The following is a 27,260-nucleotide window of genomic DNA, read 5'->3' on the forward strand; positions in this document are numbered from 1 at the left end:
TAGAGTTATAGGGTTAAATAGCTAGGGTAGTGTGTAGGGTGTAGGGAAGGGAAGAGAGAGAGAAAAGAAAGGAAGTGATTAAAACTGTGTGTCAGAGGACCGGTAGGGGGAGGTGTGGCAGGTCGTTAAGGAGTGTTCCCAGGATCTTGAGTGCAGGTTGTCAGCCCGCTCAAACCAGCTCTCCTACCTGCAGCTTACGTGCCACTGAACCTTACAGACATCACTCACAGTGTATGCATGCACATTTTGTCGACTATTAAATAATAAAAAATAAAAAAAAGGTCTATTTAGTTGCTTTCAATTGCAAAGTGTCAACGTCAAGTGCACACCTTGAAAAGGATGCATACAATATTGAACAACTGCACAAATGTCCCACTTGGGTTGTACTAAGCATAATGAGTCACAGTCTATAGAGTGGCGTGTAAAGGTCACGTTTGGCTTGGTGACACTTCTTCTACAAACGTGCAGATGGCATTGATGAAGTCCTGTGTCCGCTCTGCATGCACCCAGTGTCCAGCTCCTTTAATGTACTCAATATTTGCACAAGGAAAGAGTCTTTCTATGTCTGGATAATTTTCAGAGCTGTCAACATAAAAAACAAAAACAAAAAAAATGTATATAAAATAAATTAACTTAGTTTCATTCAGACTTAGAACTTTTTCTATTAGGATTAAAAAATAAAACCAGAGCAATTAACAGGCCCTGAAGGAACATTTCTTCACTCAGCTTGGACAATGCACTTGTTAAAGCGGAAGTAATGCGGTTTTACAAAAAGTACTGACTGGCAGGCTTTTTTATAAGTGGTGCATGTCTCTGCTGTCATAGATGTTGCAACATGTTAAATGTTCCACCCACCCATATTTAGGATGGAACACGCAACATGTTTCAGCTACTGCAGCCTCACCCCCCCCCCCCCCATCTCCCTTCCTGTGACAGCAGACGGGGGGATCTTCTCCCCGCACCTGCTGTCAGAATTAAAAAATAGCGCGGCTGTGTGCACCCACATGGCCGTGTCATTCAAAAAGTTCTGTGAATGAACTACTAGTACCGTCAGCCTCTGCAGCTGACTTGTAGTTCTCAATAAACTGCAAGAGCACTGGTGAAAGCTCTCGTAGTACAGATATGATCAGACAGTGTACTGAGAGTCTGCAGGATCCAGGCACTGCACCAGCGATCTGCTGATTGCACAGATATGATCAGTGTACCGTGAGTCTTCAGTAACCAGGCGCTGCACCAGTGACCTACTGACTGCACCAGCGATCAGATTCTTCCGATCTGCTGACCACGCATACACAGCTTGTTCTTGGCACGATATTGGGCCAGGACAGAGAAAATTCTATGTGCGTGCAAAGGAATGCTCTAATCCCAGCCAATCAGGATAGTCAAAGACTGAAACCCTGAAGACTATGTGAAGATAGAGGGAAGCACTGACATTGCAGCGCTATGGAAAGGAGTGCTTTGCTTAGTATGTTTGTCATAATGTGGGAATATGCTGTGCATACTTTCACATTATGGCAAAATCTCCTGGGGGACCCAAATAGATAATTTTGTTTGACGGTTTACTTCTGCTTTTTTTAGTCATCTTCCTATTACAGACTATCAGCATTATTTAAACAAAGGGCGTAAGAAGTAAACCAGTCAACCAAGTCAAACGTCACAAAATGAATTCTGATTTGTTGCTATGGGTACCACATTTGTAGTTAGCTTACCACATTAAAAAACGTGCTATTTCTACCCATCTCTCAGCAGAGTATAAAAAAAGAAAAAAAAAAAAAGAAAGAAAGAAAGAAAGAAAGAAAGAAAGAAAGAAAGAAAGACCAGATCTATTGTGACATCAGCCTCCTAGGGGGGCATGTTCATATACCGTATTAATCGGCGTATACCGCGCACTTTTTTGCCCTGAAAATCAGGGCAAAATCGTGGGTGCGCGGTATACGCCGATACCCGCTTTCCCACGCCGAGTTTGAATACTGCGCCGGCATATACCGAGCGCAGTACAGCAGTACACTCGTGTATCTTCGGGCAGTCTCGGTTCCTCTCGCGCTGACGTCCTGGACGTACAGGACGTCAGCGCGAGAGTTGCCGAGCCTGCCCGACGATACACGAGTGTACTGCGCTCGGTATATGTCGGCGCAGTATTCAAACTCGGCGCGGAAAACGAGCGGGGAGGACGCGAGGACGCCGCAGAAAGACGCCGGACCCGACGAAGAGGACACCCGAAGCCGCAGACGGAAGCCGGACCCGACGAGGCCGCCGATGGACGCCGCGCAAGACACCAAAACTGTAAGTACAAAAAATCTTTTTTCCACAGGAATTGGGGCAACTTTAGGGGTGCGCGCTATACCCCGATAAATACGGTTATCAGTTTTAGATGCTTCTCAATGTTAGTTTGACAAGGGCCCAGTAAATTCTTCAAATTCTCAATGATTACCAGTGTTAATCTCGTTGACTAAAACATTTTAGTTCACTAAATGAATACCATTTTAGACTAAAATACTACTTAAAAAACTAAAACAATTGAGATGACTAAAATACGACCAAAACTAAAATGCCATTTTAGTCAAAAGACTAAAACAAAATTTAAATTGACTTCAAAATTAACACTGCTCTGTAGTGCATGTTCATACCTCAATATCATATGTAATAGCATATTAGATTTTTCACTCCAGCAGTATACAGTATAGTGAATTTGGAAGGAAAAGAAAATTACCCCTAGGGGCTTTGTGTTGCAGCAATATGTAGGTGTGCAGTACCCTTCATCCACGGTCGGTATCGCCCCTCCCTTGCAAACAGTATAGTGAATTTGGAAATTGTAGAGAAATGTTAACTAATGCATTACCATTTTATTTACACCCATTCGATTTTAGACGACTAAATTGAGTTTTAGTTGACTAAAATGTACTGGAGAATTAGGTCCAGATTCTCGTAGAATGGCGTAAAACTGGGCGGGCGTAACGGATCTGATTTACGTTACGCCGCCGCAAGTTTTTCAGGCAAGTGCTTTATTCACAAAGCACTTGCGTGTAAAGTTGCGGCGGCGTAACGTAAATCACCCGGCAGAATTCAAATTCGGCGGGTAGGGGGCGTTTCATTTAAATGAAGCGCGTCCCCGCGCCGAACGAACTGCGCATGCGCCATCCCTAAAATATCCCGGCGTGCATTGCTCTAAATGACGTCGCAAGGACGTCATTGGTTTTGACGTGGACGTAAATTACGTCCAGCACCATTCACGGACGACTTACGCAAACGACTTAAATTTATAAATTTCGACGCGGGAACGACGGCCATACTTAACATTGGTTGCGCCTCATATACCCAGGGGCAACTTTACGCCGGGACAAGCCTAACGTAAACGTCGTAACTTTACTGCGTCGGCCGCGCGTACGTTCGGGAATTCGCGTGTCTAGCTAATTTGCATACTCGACGGGGAAAACGACGGAAGCGACACCTAGCGGACAAAAAAAAATTGCATTTAAGATCCGACGGCGTAAGAGACTTACGTCTGTCGGATCTAATGGATATCTATGCGTAACTGATTCTAAGAATCAGTCGCATAGATACGACGGCCCAGATTAGGACTTACGACGGCGTACATGGCGCTGCGCCGTCGTAAGCCCTTTGAGAATCTGGGCCTTAGTCGACTAAAACAAAATTTTCTGCCAAAATTAACACTGATGATTACCAATCATGCTGCTGTCAATCACATCCAATGACGTGGCACGCTGTGATACAGTGAGCTTACCACCATGCGAGCTCGCAGGAAGGTGGAAAGTTCTTGAGGGAAGGACCAGAGACAGCCACCGAGGGACCCCAGAAGATGTGGATCAGGACCACTCTGTGCAAAACGAGCTGCACAGTGTTTTGTTATATAAAAAAAAAAAATTCTCTTTAATTTGAAAACCAATAAGTCTCTTACCTTATATAAGTAGAGTTAGCCCCTCCCAGGAACATAGTGGGCCCAGGATAAGGGTCGTGGAACTCTGGGAAGTCTAACAGATCTTGCAAATGGTTTGCAATAGCCTCCAGATTCACTCTCCACTTGAAGCTCTCATCCTCTTGTACAAAGTTTGTTAGGAGAAACTGACGGACTGATGATTCCTGCATTTAATGCGGTACAAATTACCGGTAAATCTTTGAAAATATATAACTACAACCATTCTATACAATCTAGATTTTTCTTTTGGTTAAAATCAATATATATTTGTATACAAAAAAAAAAACTTTGCCTAACTATCAGATTAAGGGCCCTTTCTTACAGGCGGATCAGTAATGATCCGCTCCGTGTGTCCTCTGAAGCTCAGCGGGGATCCTCCGTAAAATCCCCGCTGAGCTGGCAGCTGACAGGGCGGTCCCCGCACACTGTGCAGGGACCGCCCTGTCTTTCCTTCGCTCTCCCCTATGGGGGATCGGATGAACACTGATCGTATGTCCGTGTTAATCCGATCCGATAGACGGAAGAAAAATAGAGTTTTATTCCGTCCGCAAATGCGGATCTTTGCGGAGGCGGACAATTACGGGTGTCAGCGGATGGTCATCCGCTGACACCCGAAATCACACGGACATACGGTCCGCACGTGTGAAAGGGCCCTAAAGCTGAAGACACTAGCATGGCTAGGAAGCATTTAGGGGTCACCTTGAAGATGACACACACACACACACACACACACACACACACACACATATATATATATATATATATATATATATATATACATACACACATATACACACACACACACACACATATACATACACACACACACACACACACACCGTATTTATCGGCGTATACCGCGCACTTTTTTGCCCTGAAAATCAGGGCAAAATCGTGGGTGCGCGGTATACGCCGATACCCGCTTTCTCGCGCCGAGTTTGAATACTGCGCCGACATATACCGAGCGCAGTACACTCGTGTATTGTCGGGCAGTCTCGCGCCCTCTCGCGCTGACGTCCTGGACATACAGGACGTCAGCGCGAGAGTAGCCGAGCCTGCCCGACAATACACGAGTGTACTGAGCTCTGTATATGTCGGCGCAGTATTCAAACTCGGCGCGGGAAACGAGCGGGGAGGACGCCGCAGAAGGACGCCGGACCCGACGAAGAGGACACCCGAAGCCGCAGACGAGGCCGCTGATGGACGCCGCGCAAGACACCAAAACTGTAAGTACAATAAAACTTTTTTCCACAGGAATTCGGGGCAACTTTAGGGGTGCGCGCTATACCCCGATAAATACGGTATATATATTACACACACACAGATGAGCTCTATATTACACTAAATTGTATAACATATACTTGTCCATATGATTTTTATTAAAGTGAAACGTATTAATGGAAGTACATTCAATATTAAATTGGCCCACCTTTTGCAGATATAACAGCCTCAACTCTTCTGAGAAGGCTGTCCACAAGGTTTAGGAGTGTGTCTAGGAATGTTTGACCATTCTTCCAGAAGTGCATCTGTGAGGTCAGGCACTCAACTTTTTTTTTTTAATGCAACACAAGTCTTATTATGTAGATTTTTTCAAATACAATTCTAAAGTGTTAAAGTCGGCCATTTTAGCATTGATATGCTGCACTCTATGACATAGGTAAAGTTATTTTTTTCAGTAATGGAGTATATTTCTTAAGCCTTCATCTAGTTTTAGGGTGGGGCCTAGGGACTACATTGACAAAACCCGAGCGGCTGCTTGTGCCCAATGCCCCTGTCAATGAACCACCTCTTCTGTTACTCTCCATAAGGCCATCACATGGCACAACATTGTTCACTTTCACACTAAATAGCACTATTTGCACCACCTGTGGGCCTGTTTTCACAAACTCTAATGTGTAAAGTTTCACATCACAACGTATTAACTTCTTGAGACCCGCGCTATAGCCGAATGATGGCTACAGCGCCGATCTGAATATCCAACTGGACGTCAATTGACGTCCGCCCCTTTGGGCGTTCCCCGCGCGCGCTCCAGAGTGCGCAGCGGGGAAACGCTGTGTTGGCCGTGTCCCTTGGACACAGCCAATTACAGATCGCCGCGAACGGCCAATCAGAGTGGCCGTTTGCGATGCGATCTGTGCGGCCAATGAGAGATGATCTCATATGTAAACATATGAGATCATCTCTCATTGCCGGCTCACATAGAGACAGCGTCCTGTCTCTGAGGGGAGAGCGATCTGTGTCCCTTGTACATAGGGACACAGATCGGTCACCCCCCCCAGTCACCTCCCCTCCACCTACAGTTAGAACACAATGCAGGGAATACATTTAACCCCTTCCTCACCCCCTAGTGTTAACCCCTTCAATGCCAGTCATATTTATACAGTAATTAGTGCATATTTATAGCACTGATCGCAGTATAAATGTGAATGTGTCCAATGTGTCCGCCATAACGTCGCAGTCCCAATAAAAATCGCAGATCGCCGCCATTTCTAGTAAAAAAAAAAAATAATAAAAAATAATAAATTCTGTCCCCTATTTTGTAGGCGCTATAACTTTTGCGCTTATTGCGTTTTTTTTTTTTTACCAAAAATATGTAGAAGAATACGTATCGGCCTAAACTCAGAAAAAAAAAATGTTTTTTTTTTTTTTTTTTATTGGCATATTTATTATAGCAACAAGTAAAAAATATTGTATTTTTTTTTTCAAAATTGTCACTCTTTTTTGTTTATAGCGCAAAAAATAAAAACCGCACAGGCGATCAAATACCACCAAAAGAAAGCTCTACTTGTGGGGAAAAAAGGACGTCAATTTTGTTTGGGAGCCACGTCGCACAACCGCGCAATTGTCAGTTAAAGCGACGCAGTGCCGGAAGATGAAATTTCACCTGGGCAGGAGGGGGGGTATATGTGCCCAGTAAGCAAGTGGTTAAAGCTGCTTTGGAACTTTTCCTAGATTCAAATTGTAATAATTCAAAGAATTTAATAGCAGACATTTATAAAGAAGTATGAAATCGCATTGCAAAACAGTGAAGGAAGTTGTAACAGACACTCCCAGCTAGGTGGGGTGGGCATAATGTGCGTCGGAGCACCCAAAAGTTTCAAAAGTTCCAGAGTGTCTCCGAGCGTCACCAGCATGCCCGCACCTCTGGCCACATACAGTACTGCATACACCAGCAGTGGTTGTGAAACGAATCATCTGAGTTTCCATTATTTCTTATGTGGAAACTCGCTTTGATATACGAGTGCTTTGGATTACAAGCATGCTTCTGGTGCGAATTATGCTCGCAATCCAAAGTATTACCATATACAGTATGTAATGCCAGGGTTATTTATCCATGAGTAGAATTTTTGAGAAAAGGAGAGAACAACCCCCTACCAGTACAAATGCACCAAGCTGCTGGTCTGCCAGTTTCCGGGCTGTTGACCTTGGCATCTTCCCTTCCAAATGTATATTCTGCATAGCTTTAATGAACTGTGGGAAACCAGACTGGGGGGTTGTGGGAGAAGGACTTATGTCAACGGATACCAAGCGCTCCACCAGTTGTGGCTGAGGCATAGAAAAAGAATAGAGACAATGGTTAGATAAGCATATAACTCTATAACTACCATCAAATGTATTTGTTTTATTGTAGAATGTCAAGAAATCATCATGGTTTTAATGTTATCGTTGACTGTTCAAAGAACACCTTTGCTTAAATGTTAACTCAAAGCAGACCTTTAAATGCATAAGTGCCAAGTAATGTGTAAGCGTAAGGCCTCATGGACACAGGGCTCAAAAAGCCGCCATTTTTACTGGCGTTAGAAGTTTTATAGGCTAAAAAAAACAAAAACAAAAAAAAAAACACACCAATGTAAGCCCTGAGGGAGTTTTACTAAAATGGTGTAGCCGTGCATAGTAACAAATCAACTTCTAGTTTTTATTGTCAAAAGTGGTTGTAAACCCTCACATATTCCCAGTGAAGGGACTGGCCTCAGGTGATACACAGAGATGAAACAAATATTCCTACATAAGTTCTACATGTTTATCTGCAGTCTTCTCTATATCTGTTCAAACTGCTTAATTTTTAAAGCTTTTCTGAGATGTCAGGAAAAAAAAAAAAGGAAGAAGGGGCGGAGAGGTGTAGCAACACTCTGCAGAGCTCATTGAGGAGAGCTCTGACAGCTGATTGGAGTGAAGGGACACACCCCCTTCATACAGCACACGGGAACAGAGCTGAGGCTGTCAATCTGCTGGAGCTCCCTCCCCTGTCACCTTTTTCTCTTGGTGTCAGGAAAACTTGTCAGAAGTGATTCACGCTGGTGGCAGAGGAATGAAGCAGCAGACCGAAATTACACTACACTACAAGTGTAGACAAGTACACACTATAGAGGGAAATTATTTGTTCATATTTCATGTCTTAATTGAACAAGCTGAAGTTAGAAGCGAGTTGGTTCACAAGGTTTAGTAAATCTCTCCCTATGTGGCACATGCGGCAACTGCTAACTAAACCCCTTGCCGACCACTGCACGACTATATACGTCGGCAGAATGGCACGGCTGGGCAGATCGATATGTATATGTATATATATATATATATGAGTCGCCTTTAAGGCCCGGAGTTGCGGGCAACCGCGTGAGCTCCGTGAGTCTGGCGGGTCGCGTGGACTCGATGTCCGCCGGGAGTCCCGCAGTCGTCTCACAGAGAGGAAGAACGGGGAAATGCTAATGTAAACAAGCATTTCCCCGTTCTGCCTAGTGACAGGACAGTGATCACAGCTCCCTGTGATCAGCGTCGTGTCACACGTAGCCCCGTCCCCCTATAGTTAGAACACATCCCTAGGACACCCTTCCCCACCCCCTACTGGTTAACCCCTTCACTGCCAGTCACATTTACACTAAAATCAGTGCATTTTTATAGAACTGATCGCTGTATGAATGTGAATGGTCTCAAAATAGCACCAAAAGTGTCCAATGTGTCCGCCATAATGTGGCAGTCACGATAAAAAAAAAAAAAAATATATATATAAAAGCTGATCGCCACCATTACAAGTAAAAAAATATTATTAATAAAAATACCATAAAACTATCCCCTATTTTGTAGACGCTATAATTTTTGCACAAACCAGTCAATAAATGATTTTTTTTACCAAAAATATGTAGAAGAATATGTATTGGCCTAAACTGAGGGAAAAAAATGTTTTTGTGTAGTACAATGAGAGGAAGTTCCACTTTTGGGTGGAGCTCCGCTTTAAGTGAACAAGCTGGAAATTAGAAGCTGATTGATTACTATGCAAAGCTTCACCAAATTCTGTGTGTTTTAGTAAATCTCACCAAATCTGTGTTGGCATGGCTGTTTGTACTTTCCACCCAGGGCAAATGTGACATGGTAGCAATGTAGGAGTACAACAGGAAAACCACTGTTGCCCTATAACAGGAACAAATACATTCATAGCTGGATCAGCAGATAATATTTTAAAAAAATGCATAATTAAAGTAGCTGAAAACTAAGGGCCATATTCTGAGTAAAGTTACGATGGAGTAACTCAGGATACTCCATCGTAACTCCCTTTTTTGACCCGTGTATCTATGCTCCTGATTCTCAGAATCATTTTTGCATAGATACACTTAAGATCCGCCATCTGTAAGTCACTTACACTGGCGGATCTTAAATGCAATGACGCCGGCCGCCGCTAGATGGCATTTAAGTGAAGGAGTCATTTGCGTATGCAAATGATCCTTCTACGCCGATTCACGAACCAGTTCGCGTCGCGTAACCGTCGCTAACGTCGTTTGCGTAAGCGGAAACGTACCCCTGCTATATGAGGGGTAAGTTTCCGCAAGTCTCGCGTAGGCCATGTTACGGATGGCGTCGGGTCCCCGTCGTGTTTTTTCGTCGGATACGTCGTTTACGTAAGTCGTTCTTGAATACGACTTTACGTCAATGACGCACACGTCGGCGTCATTGACGTGTTCCGCCGAGAACTGGAGCATGCGCACTGGGCTTTTTGCAGCCCGGCGCATGCCCAGTTCTTTTGTATCGGGGGCGCGCTTCATTTGAATAGAAGCCGCCCCCTTGGAGATCCGCCAGGCTACGCCGGGACACTTACACTCCGCTGTCCCAACTTATGGAGCAAGTGGTTGGGGAATACAACACCTGCTCCAGTAAGTTGGGACAGCGGAGTGTAAGTGCCCTAAGCGAAGCAGGCGGATATTTACTCAGAATATGGCCCTAAATGGTGAAATAACATTAACATGTTAAAGCCCATATGAGATTTTAGGGCTAGATTCACGTAGAATCGCGGCGGCGTAACGTATCGTAGATACTTTACACCGCCGCAAGTTTTCTTCGCAAGTGCCTGATTCACCAAGCACTTGCGTGAAAACTTACGCCGGCGGCCTCGGGCGTAAGCCCGCGTAATTCAAAGGGGCGTGTGCCATTTAAATTACACGCGCTCCCACGCCGGACCTACTGCGCATGCTCCGTTTTGAAATTCCCGCCGTGCTTTGCGCGAAGTGACGCAATTTTTTCGAACGGCGACGTGCGTAGCCTACTTTCGTATTCCCGGACGTCTTACGCAAGAAAAAAAAATTTGAAATTAGATGCGGGAACGACGGCCATACTTTAACATGGGTTGTGTAAAGTTAGGGCAGCTAAAACGACGAATAACTTTGCGATGGGAAACTAGACTAGCAACGACGTAACGAACGCGAAAAACCATCGTGGATCGCCGTAACTATTAATTTGCATACCCGACGCTGGTTTACGACGCGAACTCCCCCCAGCGGCGGCCGCGGTACTGCATCCTAAGATCCGACAGTGTAATTCAATTACACCTGTCGGATCTTAGTGCTAGCTATGCGTAACTGATTCTATGAATCAGTCGCATAGTTAGGACGACCCTAAAACAGAGATACGACGGCGTATCAGGAGATACGCCGTCATATCTCTTTTGTGAATCTGGCCCACAGTGACTGGGCTTAGATCTATTTTAACATTTGCGTACATGACTACTAAAAATACAGTATAAATCTACTGCCAGTTCATTCAAATGGAGTCTTCATCCTTATGGGGTAAATACTGTACATCCATTTTTGGGTGGAACTCCACTTTAATGTAACTTCCACTTTTAGGATAACCCCCCCCCTCCGGTGTCACATTTGGCACCTTTCGGGGGGGGGGGTGCAGATACGTGTGTAATACAGGTATTTGCTCCCACTGGGCATAGATCACCTTGGTGATCAAGGTGACCTACGCCACTTCCCGCGCCTACTCTGTCCCCCCCCGCTGTCTTCTGGGAGACATACGGGTCCCAGAAGACAGCATGCGCAGTAGGGAACCAGAAAGTGAAGAGGCAAGGCTTCACTTCCCGATTCCCTTACCGAGGATGGCGGCAGATCGGCTTCGGCTGCCGACATCGCGGGTGCCCTGGACAGGTAAGTGTCTATATATTAAAAGTCAGCAGCTGCAGCATTTGTAGCTGCTAGCTTTTAATATTTTTTTTCCAGCGGACCTCCGCTTTAAACAGTTCTAAGAGACTTTTGCTTCAAAAAAGTCAACTGCACCACAAAGACAAGTCATCATAACACAACTAAACCACATCAGCACTTTACATACCACACAAAGAAGGCCCCCGTTATGTAATCTCAACTGACCAGCAATAACATGGAAATCATAAGATCTTAAAAGGGAAACTGGAATAGTTTTGGGTCAATGTCACATGTTCGGTTTTTTGTAGTAGAAAAAAAAAATGACATCTATTTACACACGTACAGCACAGAGGGAGAGGGAGAAGTCACTGACTCATTCTAGATGGAATTATTGAGCTCTGTAAAGTTTTTAGTCCTGGTCATAATACATAAAACAATATTTACAAAACCACTATACATTTCTCATATACATTCTTAAATTATATGGCAATTAAGGGTTACATAATGTACTTTTTGTACAGTTTCCCTTTCATGCAGACCCCTTTCTCCCTATCTAGTCCTTGCTATGGGAAGTGTGGAATGCGTTTCAAGAATATTTGTACTAAAAGTAAAAGGTATCCTTTAACCTCAAACATTAAAGAGGTTGTAAACCATGCAGTCCTCCTTCACTTACCTCATCCTTCCATTTTGCTTTTAAATGTCCTTATTTCTTCTGAGAAATCCTCACTTCCTGTTCTTCTGTCTGTAACTCCACACAGTAATGCAAGGCTTTCTCCCTGGTGTGGAGTGTCGTGCTCACCCCCTCCCTTGGACTACCGGAGAGTCAGGACGTTCTCTACGTTGCAGATAAAGAAAGCAGCTGTGTGTAAGTGGGTGTCCTGACTCTCCTGTAGTCCAAGGAAGGGGGCGAGCACGACACTCCACACCAGGGAGAAAGCCTTGCGGTAAACACGCTGCTCCTCTCACCGCTCCAAAGATGCTGCTGGCAGGAATTTTGGAGCAGTCCCGCCAGCGCATCGCCTCAGTGTAAAAGCACTCGGGCTTTCACACCGACTCTGCAGGGCGGGAGTATTTCAGGTGGTATTTAGGCGCTATTTTTAGTGCTAAACAGCCTGAAAAACTCTTCAGTGTGAAAGGGGTCTAAAGGAAATGATTTGGTTCTTGTTAGTATTGTTTCCTTTATGAAAGGTTTGTGGGACACATTTTGAATTAAGTCATTATGAATAAACACCCAAGGCAACTTAAACCATGGAACAAGATGCCAACATTAGGCATAGCTTCAATGCAGAATCTACAGTCGTGAGAACAATAACAAATCACAGCTTACTTCTTGCAGTGCCAAGGTCATGGCAGTCTTGCCTCCCATGCTATGACCTATTAAGACACAGCTAGGTATGTCAAGTTGCTGCAGGAGCTGCCGCACATCAGCACTCATTGCATGGTATGTGATGATGTCACTGTGAGGACTAGTACCATGATTACGGGCATCCAATGCCAAAACCTGAAAGACATAATAGACAACACGCAGGCATAAGTACTATAATGCATTTGCATACACGATATACAGTATGTAAATAGCGACATGAGGCGTCTCTTACGGTTAGTACTGTTATTTCCCAATACCCATCAATCAAATTTACTCATGTGCTGCAAAATAGCCAAATGCAATCGAAACTCCGAATTTGATCGGTGAGTGTGGGGAAATAATTTGCGTATTATAGGCATTTACATTCACATCAATCCCTGCCCTCTAATGACTTCTCCTATGTAAGTCTTAAAGCAGTATAAACCCAAAAGCAACCATGATATTGAAGCTTACAAATTCTTAGACATAATTTCTGCATTGTTTTAGGCTCTTCATCCGGTTAATCAGCATGCAAGTCTGTCGTTTTTTAAAAGAACAAGCTCTCTTGTGCATATGTCAGTTTACAGGGATGCGACAACCCATTTAACACTGATAAAAGATGATCATTATAAGCACTCTTATTCATGTAAAACCTTTATCCCAAAAAGGAAAAAAAAATGGTTTGCTGTAACTCATTATAAAGAGTAAGCTGGAGTTTAGCTTCAATTTGTTTGTTGTTGTTTTGTGTATTTAAAGCGGGGGTTCACCCTAAAAAAAAAATGTCTTTATCTACCATCCAAACGAGCATACTAGCGTCAGCTAGTGCTTACGGTTTAACCACTTAAGGACTGGACCAATATGCTGCTACATGACCTAAGGGGTTTTTACAATTCGGCACTGCGTCGCTTTAACAGACAATTGCGCGGTCGTGCGACGTGGCTCCCAAAATTGGCGTCCTTTTTTCCTTTTATTTGGTGGTATTTGATCACCTCTGCGGTTTTTATTTTTTGCGCTATAAACAAAAATAGAGCGACAATTTTGAAAAAAATGCAAATTTTTTTACTTTTTGCTATAATAAATATCCCCCAAAAACATATATAACATTTTTTTTTCCCTCAGTTTAGGCCGATACGTATTCTTCTACCTATTTTTGGTAAAAAAAAAAAAAAATCGCAATAAGCGTTTATCGATTGGTTTGCGCACAATTTATAGCGTTTACAAAATAGGGGATAGTTTTATTGCATTTTTATTAAATATTTTTTTTTTTACTACTAATGGCGGCGATCTGCGATTTTTTTCGTGACTGCGACATTATGGTGGACACTTCGGACAATTTTGATACATTTTTGGGACCATTGTAATTTTCACAGCAAAAAAATGCATTTAAATTGCATTGTTTATTGTGAAAATGACAGTTGCAGTTTGGGAGTTAACCACAGGGGGCGCTGTAGGATTTAGTGTTCACCTAGTGTGTGTTTACAACTGTAGGGGGGTGTGGCTGTAGGACTGACGTCATTGATCGAGTCTCCCTATAAAAGGGATGACTCGATCAATGCAGCGCCATAGTGAAGCACAGGGAAGCCGTGTTTACATACGGCTCTCCCCGTTCTTCAGCTCCGGGGAGCGATTGCGACGGAGCGGCTATAAACGAATAGCCGCGCCGTCGTCCCGGATCGCTCCCCGAGGGAATCCGACCGCCGCATGTAGCGGGGGGGGGGGTCCCGATCGGACCCCCGACCCACGTCTAGGCAGGCACGTACAGGTACGTTGATGTGCCTGTCCGTGCCATTCTGCCAACGTATATGTACATTCGGCGGTCGGGAAGTGGTTAATCCGTAACTTTCGTTTCAGACTCCGGCGGGGAAATGGGCGTTCCTATGAAGAGGGGAACATGATTGACGGCCGGCTATGGCGCGTCACACGTTCCGAAAAAAGGACGCGGACATATACGGCGCCTGCGCAGTCAGCTCCTAGTCTGTGCGCAGGCGCCGTATAGCGCCGTGAAGAGCTGAGTCCTACTCCTACTTTTCGGAACGTGTGACGCGCCATAGCCGGCCGTCAATCATGTTCCCCTCTTCATAGGACCGCCTTTCCCCGCGGGAGTCTGAAACTAAAGTTACGGATTAAACCGTAAGTACAGCGCAAAAAAAAAAAAAAAAAGGCATACTGTAGCTGACGCTAGTATGCTCGTTTGGATGGTACATAGTTGTGTTTTTGGGTGAACCTCCGCTTTAACCCAAATGTTATGGAGATGAGGAGTGGAGAGATTATGTTCTGTAGTTCTCTTCTAGGTGGAGAACACTCCAACTGCATATGTTTGGATAGGAAACACAGCACATGACATGATCCCCTTCAACATGGGCCCTAATACTACTTCAGAGTGACATTTTTTGTGAAATCTTAAATTTCTTTGTTTAAATTTTCCACTTGTAAAAGTTCAAACCATTCTGTAGATTAGGGGAAAAAAAAAAAAAAACTCTCCAATACCATAAGGAGGAGAAAAACTGACAAAGCCAATGGTGGAGAAGGGTTTTGGTAGATCATAGATTTAAAGCGGTAGTAAACCCACCAACCTGTAAGGCAAAAGGCATAATGAGCTAGTATGCACCGCATACTAGCTCATTATGAAATACTTACCTTAGAACGAGACATTGCAAGTGATCCCAGTCCACGCTGAGTGAGCCCACCCCCCACACAGTTAGAACACACACTGAGGGAACACAGTTAACCCATTGATCATCCCTAGTGTTAACCCCTTCCCTGCCACTGCCATTTATACATTGATCATTGCATTTTTTTTAGCACTGATCACTGTATTGGAGTCACTGGTACCCAAAAAGTGTCAGTCCTGTAAAAGTGTCAATCCTGTAAAAAAAAAAAAAAACGCAAATCTTCACCATTACCAGTAAAAACAATAAAAAAAAAAATCCCTAAATCTATCCCCTATTTTGCAGTCGCTATAACTTTTGTGCTAACCAATCAATATACACTTTTTGGGATTTTATAAATTTGATATGCATTGTAGCAGAAAGGAATTTTTTTTTTTTTTGCAAAATTTACGCTCTTTATTTTTTTATTTATAGAGCAAAAAATCAAAAACCAAAGAGGTGATCAAATACCACCAAAAGAAAAAGGGATTTTTAATAACAGCTTACCTGTAAAATCCTTTTCTTGTAGTACATCACGGGACACAGAGCAGCATAGCCATTACATATGGGTTATATAGTGTACCTTCAGGTGATGGACACTGGCACTCTCCGACAGGAAGTTCCCTCCCTATATAACCCCTCCCATAGTGGGAGTACCTCAGTTTTGTAGCAAGCAATATGTCTCCCAAAAATTCCCCATAAGAGGGGTGGGAGCTCTGTGTCCCGTGATGTACTACAAGAAAAGGATTTTACAGGTAAGCTGTTATTAAAAATCCCTTTTTCTTTATCGTACATCACGGGACACAGAGCAGCATAGCCATTACATATGGGATGTCCCCAAGCAATGCTAAATGAGGGGAGGGAGAGCATCCAGGTAAAGCAAAAAAACTGCGGGTGCCAAAGGACAAGAGGACTTTATACTGCGGCCTGTAGAACCGCCTGCCCGAAGGCTGAATCAGCGTTCCTCCTAACGTCCATTTGATAAAATTTAGCAAACGTATGAACAGATGACCAGGTCGCTGCCCTGCAGACTTGAGTCATAGAGACCTGGTGATACGCTGCCCAAGAGGCGCTCACAGCTCTAGTGGAGTGAGCCTTAACCGACAAAGGCGGGTTTTTCCCTTTTAGGCCATAGGCCTGAATAATCAACTGTCTAATCCACTTGGAAATGGTGGCTTTAGACGCTGCCTGACCCTTCTTGGGTCCTTCTGGCAGAATAAACAAGACGTCAGTCTTGCGAACCTGGGCTGTGGCTTTCAAATAAATCCTAACAGCCCTGACCACATCTAAGGAATGTAGTAATCTCTCCTTCTTTGAAGAAGGTTTAGGAAAAAATGACGGAAGAATCAAGTCCTGATTTAGATGAAAACTAGATACTACTTTCGGAAGAAAGGACGGATGTGGCCGAAGAACGACCCTGTCCTTATGTAGTACTAAATAGGGTGCCTTACACGACAAGGCTGCCAGTTCCGACACCCTTCTGGCGGAAGACATAGCCACCAAAAAAAACAATTTCCTAGTTAACAAGACCAGCGGGATCTCAGATAAGGGTTCAAAAGGCTGGAATTGTAAGGCCGATAGAACCAAATTTAAATCCCAAGGATACAGGGGAGCCTTCACCGGAGGATTAATCCGAATAACCCCTTGTAAGAACGACTTTATTAGAGAGTGAGAGGCCAAGGGTCTTTGGAAAAAGACTGATAAGGCAGAAACCTGCCCCTTGATTGTGCTAACAGCTAGACCCTTCTCTACTCCTAACTGTAGGAAATCCAAGATTCTCCCGATGACATACTTGCGGGGATGCCACTTCCTAGCCTCACACCATGCAATGTAAGCTTTCCACACCCTATAGTATATAAGTCTAGAAACTGGCTTTCTAGCATTAACTAGGGTGGAAATAACCTGGCCAGAAAGGCCCCTGTCTTTAAGAATTAGGGATTCAGCCGCCAGGCCGTCAAATTTAAGGCCCGTAAGGCAGGATGGAAGAACGGCCCTTGTGAGAGGAGGTCCGGCCGCAACGGGAGGACCCAAGGTTCCTCTATTGCCATCCTTATTATTAAGGAGTACCAAGGCCTCCGGGGCCAAGCCGGGGCTACCAGAATCGTTGGTTTGCGCTCCACCTGGATTCTGTGAAGAAGACGGGGTAGCATCCGTAACGGAGGGAAGGCATAGATCAGCGCAAACTGTTGCCAAGGACATACCAGGGCGTCCGTCCCGCAGGCCAATGGATCCCTTGTCCGGGATACAAATTTGATTAGTTTCGTATTGAACCTGGAGGCCATGACATCCACCCACCCTGAGAAAATACGCCTGCCAATTGTCCACTCCGGGGATAAACACTGCTGAAATGCATGGAATATGGGTCTCTGCCCAAGAAAAGATTCGGTCCACCTCTCTCTGGGCTGCCAGACTTCTGGTGCCGCCCTGGTGGTTTATATAAGCCACAGCAGTGGCGTTGTCGGACTGTATCCTTACTGGGGAGTCCTGTAATACATCCGTCCATGCCACTAGAGCCAACCGGGCTGCTCGTATCTCTAGGACATTTATGGATAGAGTCGACTCTCTTTTTGACCACTTCCCCTGCTGGGTCAATCCTTCCAGGACTGCACCCCAACCCGATAGACTCGCGTCTGTGGTGACAATTCTCCATGAGACTGGACTGAACGATCTTCCCCTTAGAAGGTTGTGCGGGACTAACCACCAGCACAGACTCTGACGTGCTGCATGGGATAGAGATATGGAAAGATCCAGGGCCTGGACCCTCTTGTCCCAGGCTGCGAGAATTGCTCTCTGTAGTTTTCGAGAGTGGATTTGGGCGTAGGGCACCGCTTCGAAGGTCGCCACCAACTTGCCCAATAGGCGCATACACAGACGAACGGTCGGCCTTGCGCTGCTTAGAATCACTTGAATTAGCTCCCTTATAGAATCCACCCTGGACTGGGGAAGAAAGATTTTCTGATGCACAGTATCTAGAATCAGCCCAAGATATTCCAATCTTCTTGTGGGCTGTAAGGCCGATTTGTCCTGATTTAGGACCCAACCCAGAGATTCCAGGTAGGTTACCACTAGGCCTACTGCTTGCCTCAGACTGGCCTCTGAGAGATCGATCACTATAAGATCGTCTAAATAAGCCATAACCAGGATCCCCTGAGATCTTAGGTTGGCCAGAACTGGGGCCAGAATTTTTGTGAAAACCCGAGGGGCCGTGGCTAGCCCGAAGGGCAAGGCCACGAACTGAAAATGCCGATGTCCCAGAGCAAATCGGAGAAACTTGAAATGCCCGGGAAAGATCGGGACGTGCAGGTATGCATCCTTGATATCGATAGATGCGAGGAATTCTTTCCCTTGTAGGGCGGCCACTACCGAACGAATAGATTCCATTCGGAAAGAGCGAATCTTTAGTAAGCGGTTTAGGGCTTTTAGATCCAATATTGGTCTTACATCGCCGTTGGGCTTCGGGACTACAAATAGATTTGAATAAAATCCTTGTCCGCGCTCCAGGGCTGGTACCTCCATAATCACCCCTTGATTTAAGAGGCGGTCTAGGGCCGCTAGAAGCGAGACTCCTTTTTGAGGATCGCTTGGGAGCCTTGACTCCTGGAAGTGGGGAGGGGGAAACCCCCAAAACTCCAGCTTGTACCCCTGGGCCACTGAGGACAGAACCCATTGGTCGGAGATTCTGGCCTTCCAAAGCTCCGAGAAGAAGCGGAGTCTTCCCCCCACCCGAGAGAGTGGGGGCGTCCCTTCACAAATTCGCTTTAGGGGCAGCTTTAACTGGTTTACGAAACCATGGCTTCTTGTTGCCTGAAGCTTGCCCTTGCGACCTGTTAGCAGGCGAACGGCCAGCAGGCCGTCGATACTGCCTAGAGGGTGACGGTCCTGAGACTGGAGAGGTTGGACGTTTAAAGGTAGGCCCCCGAAACCTCTTCTTAACAGGCAAAAGAGTGCTTTTGCCACTGGAGATCTTCTGAATATATTTGTCTAGATCATCTCCAAACAATCTTTCACCCTGGAAGGAAAAACCCGTTAAGAGTTTCTTGCAGGGGGTTTCTGCAGACCAGTTTTTTAACCAGAGAAGCCTTCTCATATGAACCAGAAATAAGGATAAAACGAGAAGCTTGCTGGATGGAATCCTTAATGGCGTCTACGGCAAAACATAAGGCTCTGGGCAAGTCAGCTAGGTCCTGAGCTTGTTGTGCCGGAAGGTCCCTTAAGACTTGTTTGGTCTGTTCCTTCAATGCCTGGCATACTCCTATGGCAGCCACAGCTGGTTGAACTACTGCACCTGCAGTGGCAAAGGAGGCCTTTAACAATGTTTCAAGTCTCTTATCGACAGGGTCCTTGAACATATGAATATTGTCTACTGGACAAGTTAAGGCCTTGTTAACACATGAAATGGCTGCGTCCACTGTAGGGACAACCCATTTCTTAGAAAAACTTTCTTCCAAAGGATACAGCACTGAGAACCTTTTAGGAGGAAGAAAAATCCTATCTGGTTTGACCCAGTCCTGAAAAATTAGGTCCCTCAGTAAGGGATGGACCGGAAACACTGCATTGGATTGAGGTGCCCTTAGGGAACCTAGAGAGGATACGGCAGCCTGAGGTTCAGGCAGGGGTAACTTAAACTCCGTCCGTACCATGTCCGCTAGGGACTGGATCCATAACCTCTCTGCTTGGGAAGCTGAAAACGGTTCCTCTATAGTGGACTCCTCAGAACCCTGTTCCAAGTGGTCTTCCCCTTGCTCCGTTGAGAAATCTAATTCCTCTGCGGAAAGGATCTCTTCATCTGGAGACTCAACCCTAGGGGATGGGGACCTAGCCCGCTTCTTCCCAGGTAATGAGGCTGAAATCAAAGCAGCCATTCTCCGCTCAAAACCACTCAAGGTGGTGGCTAACATCTCCTCCGTAACAAAGGTAGGAGCTGGTTGAATGGGGCCAGCCGCAGCATCCAACAACCCTGATGGCACATCTAGGGCAGCAACCTCCAGTTTATCTGGGGAGGAAGGCACAGCCGACGATTGGCCGAGATCCTCAGAGCCCGATGGGGAACCCTTCTGTTTCTTTGGGCCCTTGGCATTTTTGGAGCCCCCTGCGCCCTTAGGAGCCATGATACAAACCCAAGGTACTCCGCTATAATACCACTGACTATTAAGTCGGAGTAAATACACGCCCCCTAACAAGAGAGGCGTCAGTTACTAAAATAGAAATAGTAATAGGTTAGGGTAATATTACAAATCCTTGTTTCCCAAACCTAAGAGGATAGGTAATACAATGCCCCAAGGGCTTGTCACTCACAGGACCACCATGAGTCAGGTATTACCCCCTAAAATTGCTGGTCCAGAAGCCTGGGTTTACCCACTAGCTTAGGCTGCTGCAAGTACACCGGCTTTTAGAATCACTATTTAAGAGCCAAGCTCTTATTAGGGTGCGTACTCCAATTTGGCCACCGGGTGTCACTCTCCCCAAAAAAACCCTGGTATAACAAACCATACGCAGCTCAGGCTGCAGCTCCGTGTCCCACGGCGATCGTGACTGACTGAGAGCCTAATATAGGCTTCAGAAGGACCACCCTACGCTCAGCCCGCCCCCCCACGCTGCGTCGCCGAAGTTATTTACAACGTGCGCGCGCACGCGCACGTCTAACGCTGCTGGAGGAACCAGGAAGTCTCAGGGAGACAGCGTGGACGCTGACGGAGCTATGGGGAGAGACAGGCACCCAGGGAAGACTCCCATCTCTGGGAGGTAAGTCCAGCTTACTTTTTCCAGGACCCTTCCCTCTATGGCAGCGCAGCAAGCCTCTAGACCAGCCAGGGGAAAATTTACATGGGGGAGAAAACCATCCAGTGTCAACAGACTTTGTGGTGATATATATTGCCCATGCACAGAGGCATAATATAGGCTGCCCCCGAATCCCCTGTGGAGGGCCCACTGACAAACCAAGTTCCGTGGGCCCTCGCTTACCTTCTCCACGCTGCAGGGTATTGCCAAAGGCCCCAATCTTCCCCCATCTCCGTGGGTATGGTCATCGACCTTCAGGGACCGGGGTCCAATTTAGGAACACCACACACCTGGACCTATATAGCACTGCTGGCATCAGGATTGCTAGGTTGAAAACCAGTCCTGGAACCCAGAGTCCAGCCCTCCCAAAAGGAGAGGCATTATAGGCAGAACCCCTCCACGACTTGGGGCCCGGGTACCGTCCACTTTGGCTATGAAGCACCTTGGACGGATCCGGTAGGCTTGCCCGGGTCCCAAGGACAACTATAGGCAGAGCTCTTCAACGTGCACCAACACCTAAGACACTGGCGAAAAAACTGAGGTACTCCCACTATGGGTGGGGGTTATATAGGGAGGGAACTTCCTGTCGGAGAGTGCCAGTGTCCATCACCTGAAGGTACACTATATAACCCATATGTAATGGCTATGCTGCTCTGTGTCCCGTGATGTACGATAAAGAAAGCTCTATTTGTGTGTGTGTGTGGGGGGGGGGGGGGGACATCAATTTTGTTTGGGTACAACATCACACAACCACGCAATAAAAGCGACGCAGTGCCGTAGCACAAAAAAATGGCCTGGTCATTAAGGGGGTAAATCCTTCCGGGGCTGAAGTGGTTAAAGAGCTGGATACATTCATAAATGCTCAAAAATATCTGGATGTTAATATTTTTAGGTAATAACACCAGAGATTGCTGATCTGATTGCCTTCTGGGGAATCACAAAATCTGTTCCAGCCCCCCGCATTTGAGCAAATTGGATCATGCTTTATAGGGGTTTTTTAGCCTTCCTCGATCAACTGTAGGTATAGGGCTCCGTATACGGATTTATATGCATTCATTTTATTAACTTTTTAAAATAATTTTTTTGTTTTTTTTCTATTGGTTGAACTGGATTTTCTTTTTTTTTTTTTAACCTTGATAATTATGTAACTATAACATGCACTTACTTTTCTGCCAGTCTTGCGCACCAAGACTTTGGCGATAGACTGAAAGTTTGACTTACTACCAAATAATCCATGAAGTAAAACCAGAGGCGGTGCAGGCGTTCTCCCTTCATACAGGTCATAAGATAGTGTAACAACTCTGTAAGATATAAGAAATTTGTGATGTAAATAATTGCGCTAATGCACCAAAGGATACAACTTGCAAGAATTTCACTGTCCGGACAGTGGAAACACAACTGACTTTATAGCACCAACGCAAGCATAATAAACTAGGGGGCAGCTAAACACTATGGCCCGGATTCAGATAGATTTGTCTATCTGCGGGCGTAACGTATCTCAGATACGTTACGCCGCCGTAACTTTGGGCGCAGGTTCCGTATGCAGAAAGAACTTGCGCCCTTATTACGGTGGCATAACGTATGTGTGGGGGCGTAAGCCCGCCTAATTCAAATGGGGATGTTGTGGGCGTGTTTTATTTAAATTTAAGATGACCCCGCGTATTGTACGTTTTTTGTGAACGGCGCATGCGCCGTTCGTGAAAGAATCCCAGTGCGCATGCTCGAAATTACGCCGCAAAGCCTCATTGGTTTCGACGTGAACGTAACTTACGCAAAGCCCTATTCGCGAACGACTTACGCAAAATTTTCAAAACTCGGCGCGGTAACGACGTCCATACTTAACATTAGCTACGCCTCATATAGCAGGGGTAACTTTACACCGGAAAAAGCCTACTGTAAACGACGTAAAAAAAATGCGCCGGCCGGACATACGTTTCTGAATCTGCGTAAATACCTAATTAGCATATTCCTTGCGTAACTATACGGAAGCGCCACCTAGCGGCCAGCGTAAATATGCAGCCTAAGATACGACAGTGTAAGACACTTACGTCGCTCGGATCTTAGGCCCCGTACAGACGACCGAACATGTCTGCTGAAACAGGTCCGCGGACCAGTTTCAGCAGACATGTTCGGTCGTCTGTACAGCCGAGCGGACAGGATTCCAGCGTACATTTGCCCGCCGGGCCTTTTTCCAGCGTGTAAATATTTCCAAACTTGTTTAGAAATAGCCCGCTGGAATCCTGTCCGTCGGACATGTTCGATCGTCTGTACAGACCTACCGTCCGAGCGGCCGCCATCCCTCGCATGCGTCGAATGACTTCAACGCATGTGTGGAAGCATTGACCTTCCTGCGTTGCGCACGTCGCCGCGTCATTGTCGTGGCGACGGCGCGGACATGTCACCGCGCTGTCTGTTCGCGCGGATTGCCTCTCATTTCTGTCTGATGGTGTGTACAACCATCAGACAGACATCTCCGACCGGACATGTCCGATGAAAACGGTCCGGCGGACCGTTTTCAGCGGACTGTCCGGTCGTGTGTACAAGGCCTTAGGGAAATCTATGTGTAACTGATTCTCTGAATCAGGCGCATAGATACGACGGCCCGCACTCAGAGATGCGACGGCGTATCTGGAGATACGCCGTCGTATCTCGTATCTGAATCCAGGCCTATGAGCCCAATATAGAAGGGGAAGATGCATATTCATGTCTATGTTAGGCTGATGCAACTTAAACGGGTTCTAAAGTCAAAAAATGTGGGAACTCCCACCCAAGATCCACTCCCCCACCAAAAAAAATAAAATTATACGCTCAAATCCCACGATAACTCGCGGCAGACCTCCGCAATGTCTCCTGGGAACAATGTCAAAAGCTCCCAGGAGACATTGCGGCATCGAGGAAGTGAAGGAATAGCCGCACATTACCCGATGAATCCATATACAGGAAGCGGCCAGTAACATAAAGGATTACTAAGGTTTGCTTGCCCCTGACAGTGACTCGAGCTGGGCATCGCCACTTGGTGAAGGATTGGCTTGGGCGGCTCGGCTGCTCTAGTCCTGCAAAGGGAACTGCGTTCCTGCTGTGAAAAAAGTGCAGGGACTGGGTTCCCGCAGGACTTGAGCCCTGATGTTACCTCATGGCTCTTCCGCCGTCTTAGGGGTGTATTGTGTATATAGCAGTAACGGAATGTCCACGACAGGTGTCTTTTTCTGTGCTCTTTATCACCCAGCCGGGTAAAAACATTAAAACTTGTGAAGAAGAGTAGAGGTGAAGCAGAAGGAGAAATAGCAGACTCAGGCGTAACAATAGGGAAACAGTCCTGCTCCCAACAATACTTCGTATTCTTCGCCACTCTAGCCAGAGTGGGTATAGCGTACCTGGACAGGCCCCTCTCACTGACCTGGCAGCCAGAGTATCGCTCGAACTTGAAGGAAAATCCTCTGCCACAGACCCTCCTGGAGTGGATTCAGGGAAAAGCCTCTGCCACAGTGATTGTGATTACGGAGATGATCCTCCTCGGTAGAATTGCGCCTGGATCTCCTTCAGATAGTTTCAGGTACCGACTGACAGGTGACCAGCCTCTCAGTGTCCGGCTGCCTTGATCCCCGGTGGTTTGTCGAGACCCTATTGGTTTCGCCAACCTCTCATTGGCTCTCCTCAGATGGACTCCCCACCGAACAGCTATCTCGCTTGGGATCTTCAGGATTGGGAACCCATTCAACTACTGGGCTCCCTGTCACAGCTCAAATGTTCCCGAAACCAGAAACACTGTGTGGCATTCGCACCCCGGCCTGGAAGGCCATTACGCCAGGGCGCTGTGATGCAGTCACCCTAAAGGTGGGTGCCGCACACCGAAGAAGAACCCAGACTAATGGCGTCTGCCCCATAAATACCCTCCCCCAGCATGCACAGCGAGGCTAAACCCTCCTGATAGGCTGCTGGGGAAGAGCACCCAAACCTCGACTCCACTGCTGCCACCCATCGCCCTGGGGTAGGAACTACACCCCAGCAACAATAGACAGCCAAGCTGAGACATAATAATTGGATTAGAGTCAGTTAACACTCTCTAAATGTAACTAGCACTGGTACTTTTTAACCACTTGCTTACTGGGCACATATACCCCCCTCCTGCCCAGGTGAAATTTCAGCTTCCGGCACTGCGTCGCTTTAACTGACAATTGCGCGGTCGTGCGACGTGGCTCCCAAACAAAATTAACGTCCTTTTTTCCCCCACAAGTAGAGCTTTCTTTCGGTGGTATTTGATCGCCTGTTTGGTTTTTATTTTTTGCGCTATAAACAAAAAAGAGCGACAATTTAAAAAAAAAAATACAATATTTTTTACTTGTTGCTCTAATAAATATCCCAATTTAAAAAAAAAAAAAAAAAAATTCTCAGTTTAGGCCGATACGTATTCTACATATTTTTGGAAAAAAAAATAAAAAAAAAAAATCGCAATAAGCGACTGGTTTGCGCAAAGGTTATAGCACCTACAAAATAGGGGACAGAATTGTTTTATTTTTATTTTTTTACTAGTAATGGCGGCGATCTGCGATTTTTATTGGGACTGCGACGTTATGGCGGACACATCGGACACATTTTTGGCGCCATTCACATTTATACTGCGATCAGTGCTATAAATATGCACTAATTACTGTATAAATGTGACTGGAATTGAAGGGGTTAACACTAGGGGGTGAGGAAGGGGTTAAATATGTTCCCTATATAGTGTTCTAACTGTAGGTGGGGGGGTGACCGATCTGTGTCCCTATGTACAAGGGACACAGATCGGTCTCCTCTCCAGAGACAGGACGCTGTCTCTGTGTGAGCCGGCAATGAGAAATGATCTCATATGTTTACATATGAGATCATCTCTCATTGGCCGCACAGATCGCATAGCAAACGGCACTCTGATTTGCCATTCGCCGCGATCTGTGATTGGCTGTGTCCAAGGGACACGGCAAACACAGTGTTTCCCCGCTGCGCGCTCGGGAGCACGCGCCGGGAACGCCAAAAGGGGCGGACGTCAATTGACGTCCACTTGGATTTTCAGGTCCGCGCTGTAGCCGTCATTCGGCTATAGCGCGGGCCCCAGGTGGTTAAGTAACCAGGCGCTACATTATTATTATTTTTTACTAGCAATGCCAGTGATCTGCCGAGCTGGTTCCGGCTATCGTGAAAGTTCCTGCGCAGGCGCAATGTGATCTGCCAAGATGGTTCCGGCTAACGGGAAAGTTCCTTCAAGGACTGCGCAGGCGCAAACTTGCCGACGGAAATCTCCGAACCGCGGCCGGCATCCAGGGCGACGTGGATTTCGAGGTAAGTGGCCAGTCGGCCTCACTGCGCACGGACGGCTTGCTCGGCCTCTTGGCTCTTTTTTTAACATCCTCCAATCCACGGGGATGTTAAAGAATGAGCCTGGATGCCGGGCGAGGTTCGGAGATTTCCGTCGGCAAGTTTGCGCCTGCGCAGTCCTTGAAGGAACTTTCCCGTTAGGGGAACTTTAAGGACACGTCATCGGCGATAAGCGATTTTTAGCCTGATTGCGCCGGACAGATCGGACACTTTTTTGGGACCATTGACATTTATACAGTGATCAGAGCTAAAAATAGCCACCGATTACTGTATAAATGTCACTGGCAAGGAAGGGGTAAACACTAGGGGGGCGATCAAGGGGTTAAATGTGTTCCCTCATGTGTGTTCTATCTGTGGGGGGATGGGACTGCCTGGAGGGGGAGACTGATCGTGGTTATTCTGAAGATAGAGGTGATTATACCACAGCTGCCCATCCAGGACCCCTGCCAACTTATTTCTATACACTCTTCCTATGAAGGTGACACACGCAGGTCACTGCAGAACCAAAGCTGGGGAATCACGCACAATGACATCACACGCGACGTATTCACGCACGCACGCACTCACTCACTCACCCGCCATGGGTATTACGGCATGTCACATGGAGAGGTGAACCGAAAACCCGGGGAACGACCTTAGTTACGTCCCTCAGAATCTGGCAGTGCCGAGCCAACACAGGGAGGCCAAGGAGCGCCATTGTCCGCCGAATACCGGCACCCGTGCTAGGCTCGGCTATGGAGAGCACCGGTACACTACACCGGCGGCGGCGTCCCTGAAGAAATCAGAGGATGAAGAGGCGT

General features: G+C 46.3%; 1 protein-coding gene across 1 annotated transcript; it reads right to left on the reverse strand.

Moving 5' to 3' along the window:
* ABHD11 (abhydrolase domain containing 11) lies at positions 1-27,260 on the reverse strand. The gene is made up of 6 exons (XM_040338289.1): positions 27,036-27,260; positions 22,277-22,412; positions 12,668-12,841; positions 7,310-7,480; positions 3,917-4,098; positions 1-582 (listed from the first exon to the last, which is right to left on the reverse strand). Exons 1-6 carry the CDS (start codon positions 27,155-27,157, stop codon positions 429-431), a joined length of 939 nt encoding a protein of 312 aa, XP_040194223.1. The 5' UTR covers positions 27,158-27,260; the 3' UTR covers positions 1-428.

The sequence above is a fragment of the Rana temporaria genome, chromosome 2 (genome assembly GCF_905171775.1).
Source record: "Rana temporaria chromosome 2, aRanTem1.1, whole genome shotgun sequence".
Classification (NCBI taxonomy): Eukaryota; Metazoa; Chordata; class Amphibia; order Anura; family Ranidae; genus Rana; species Rana temporaria.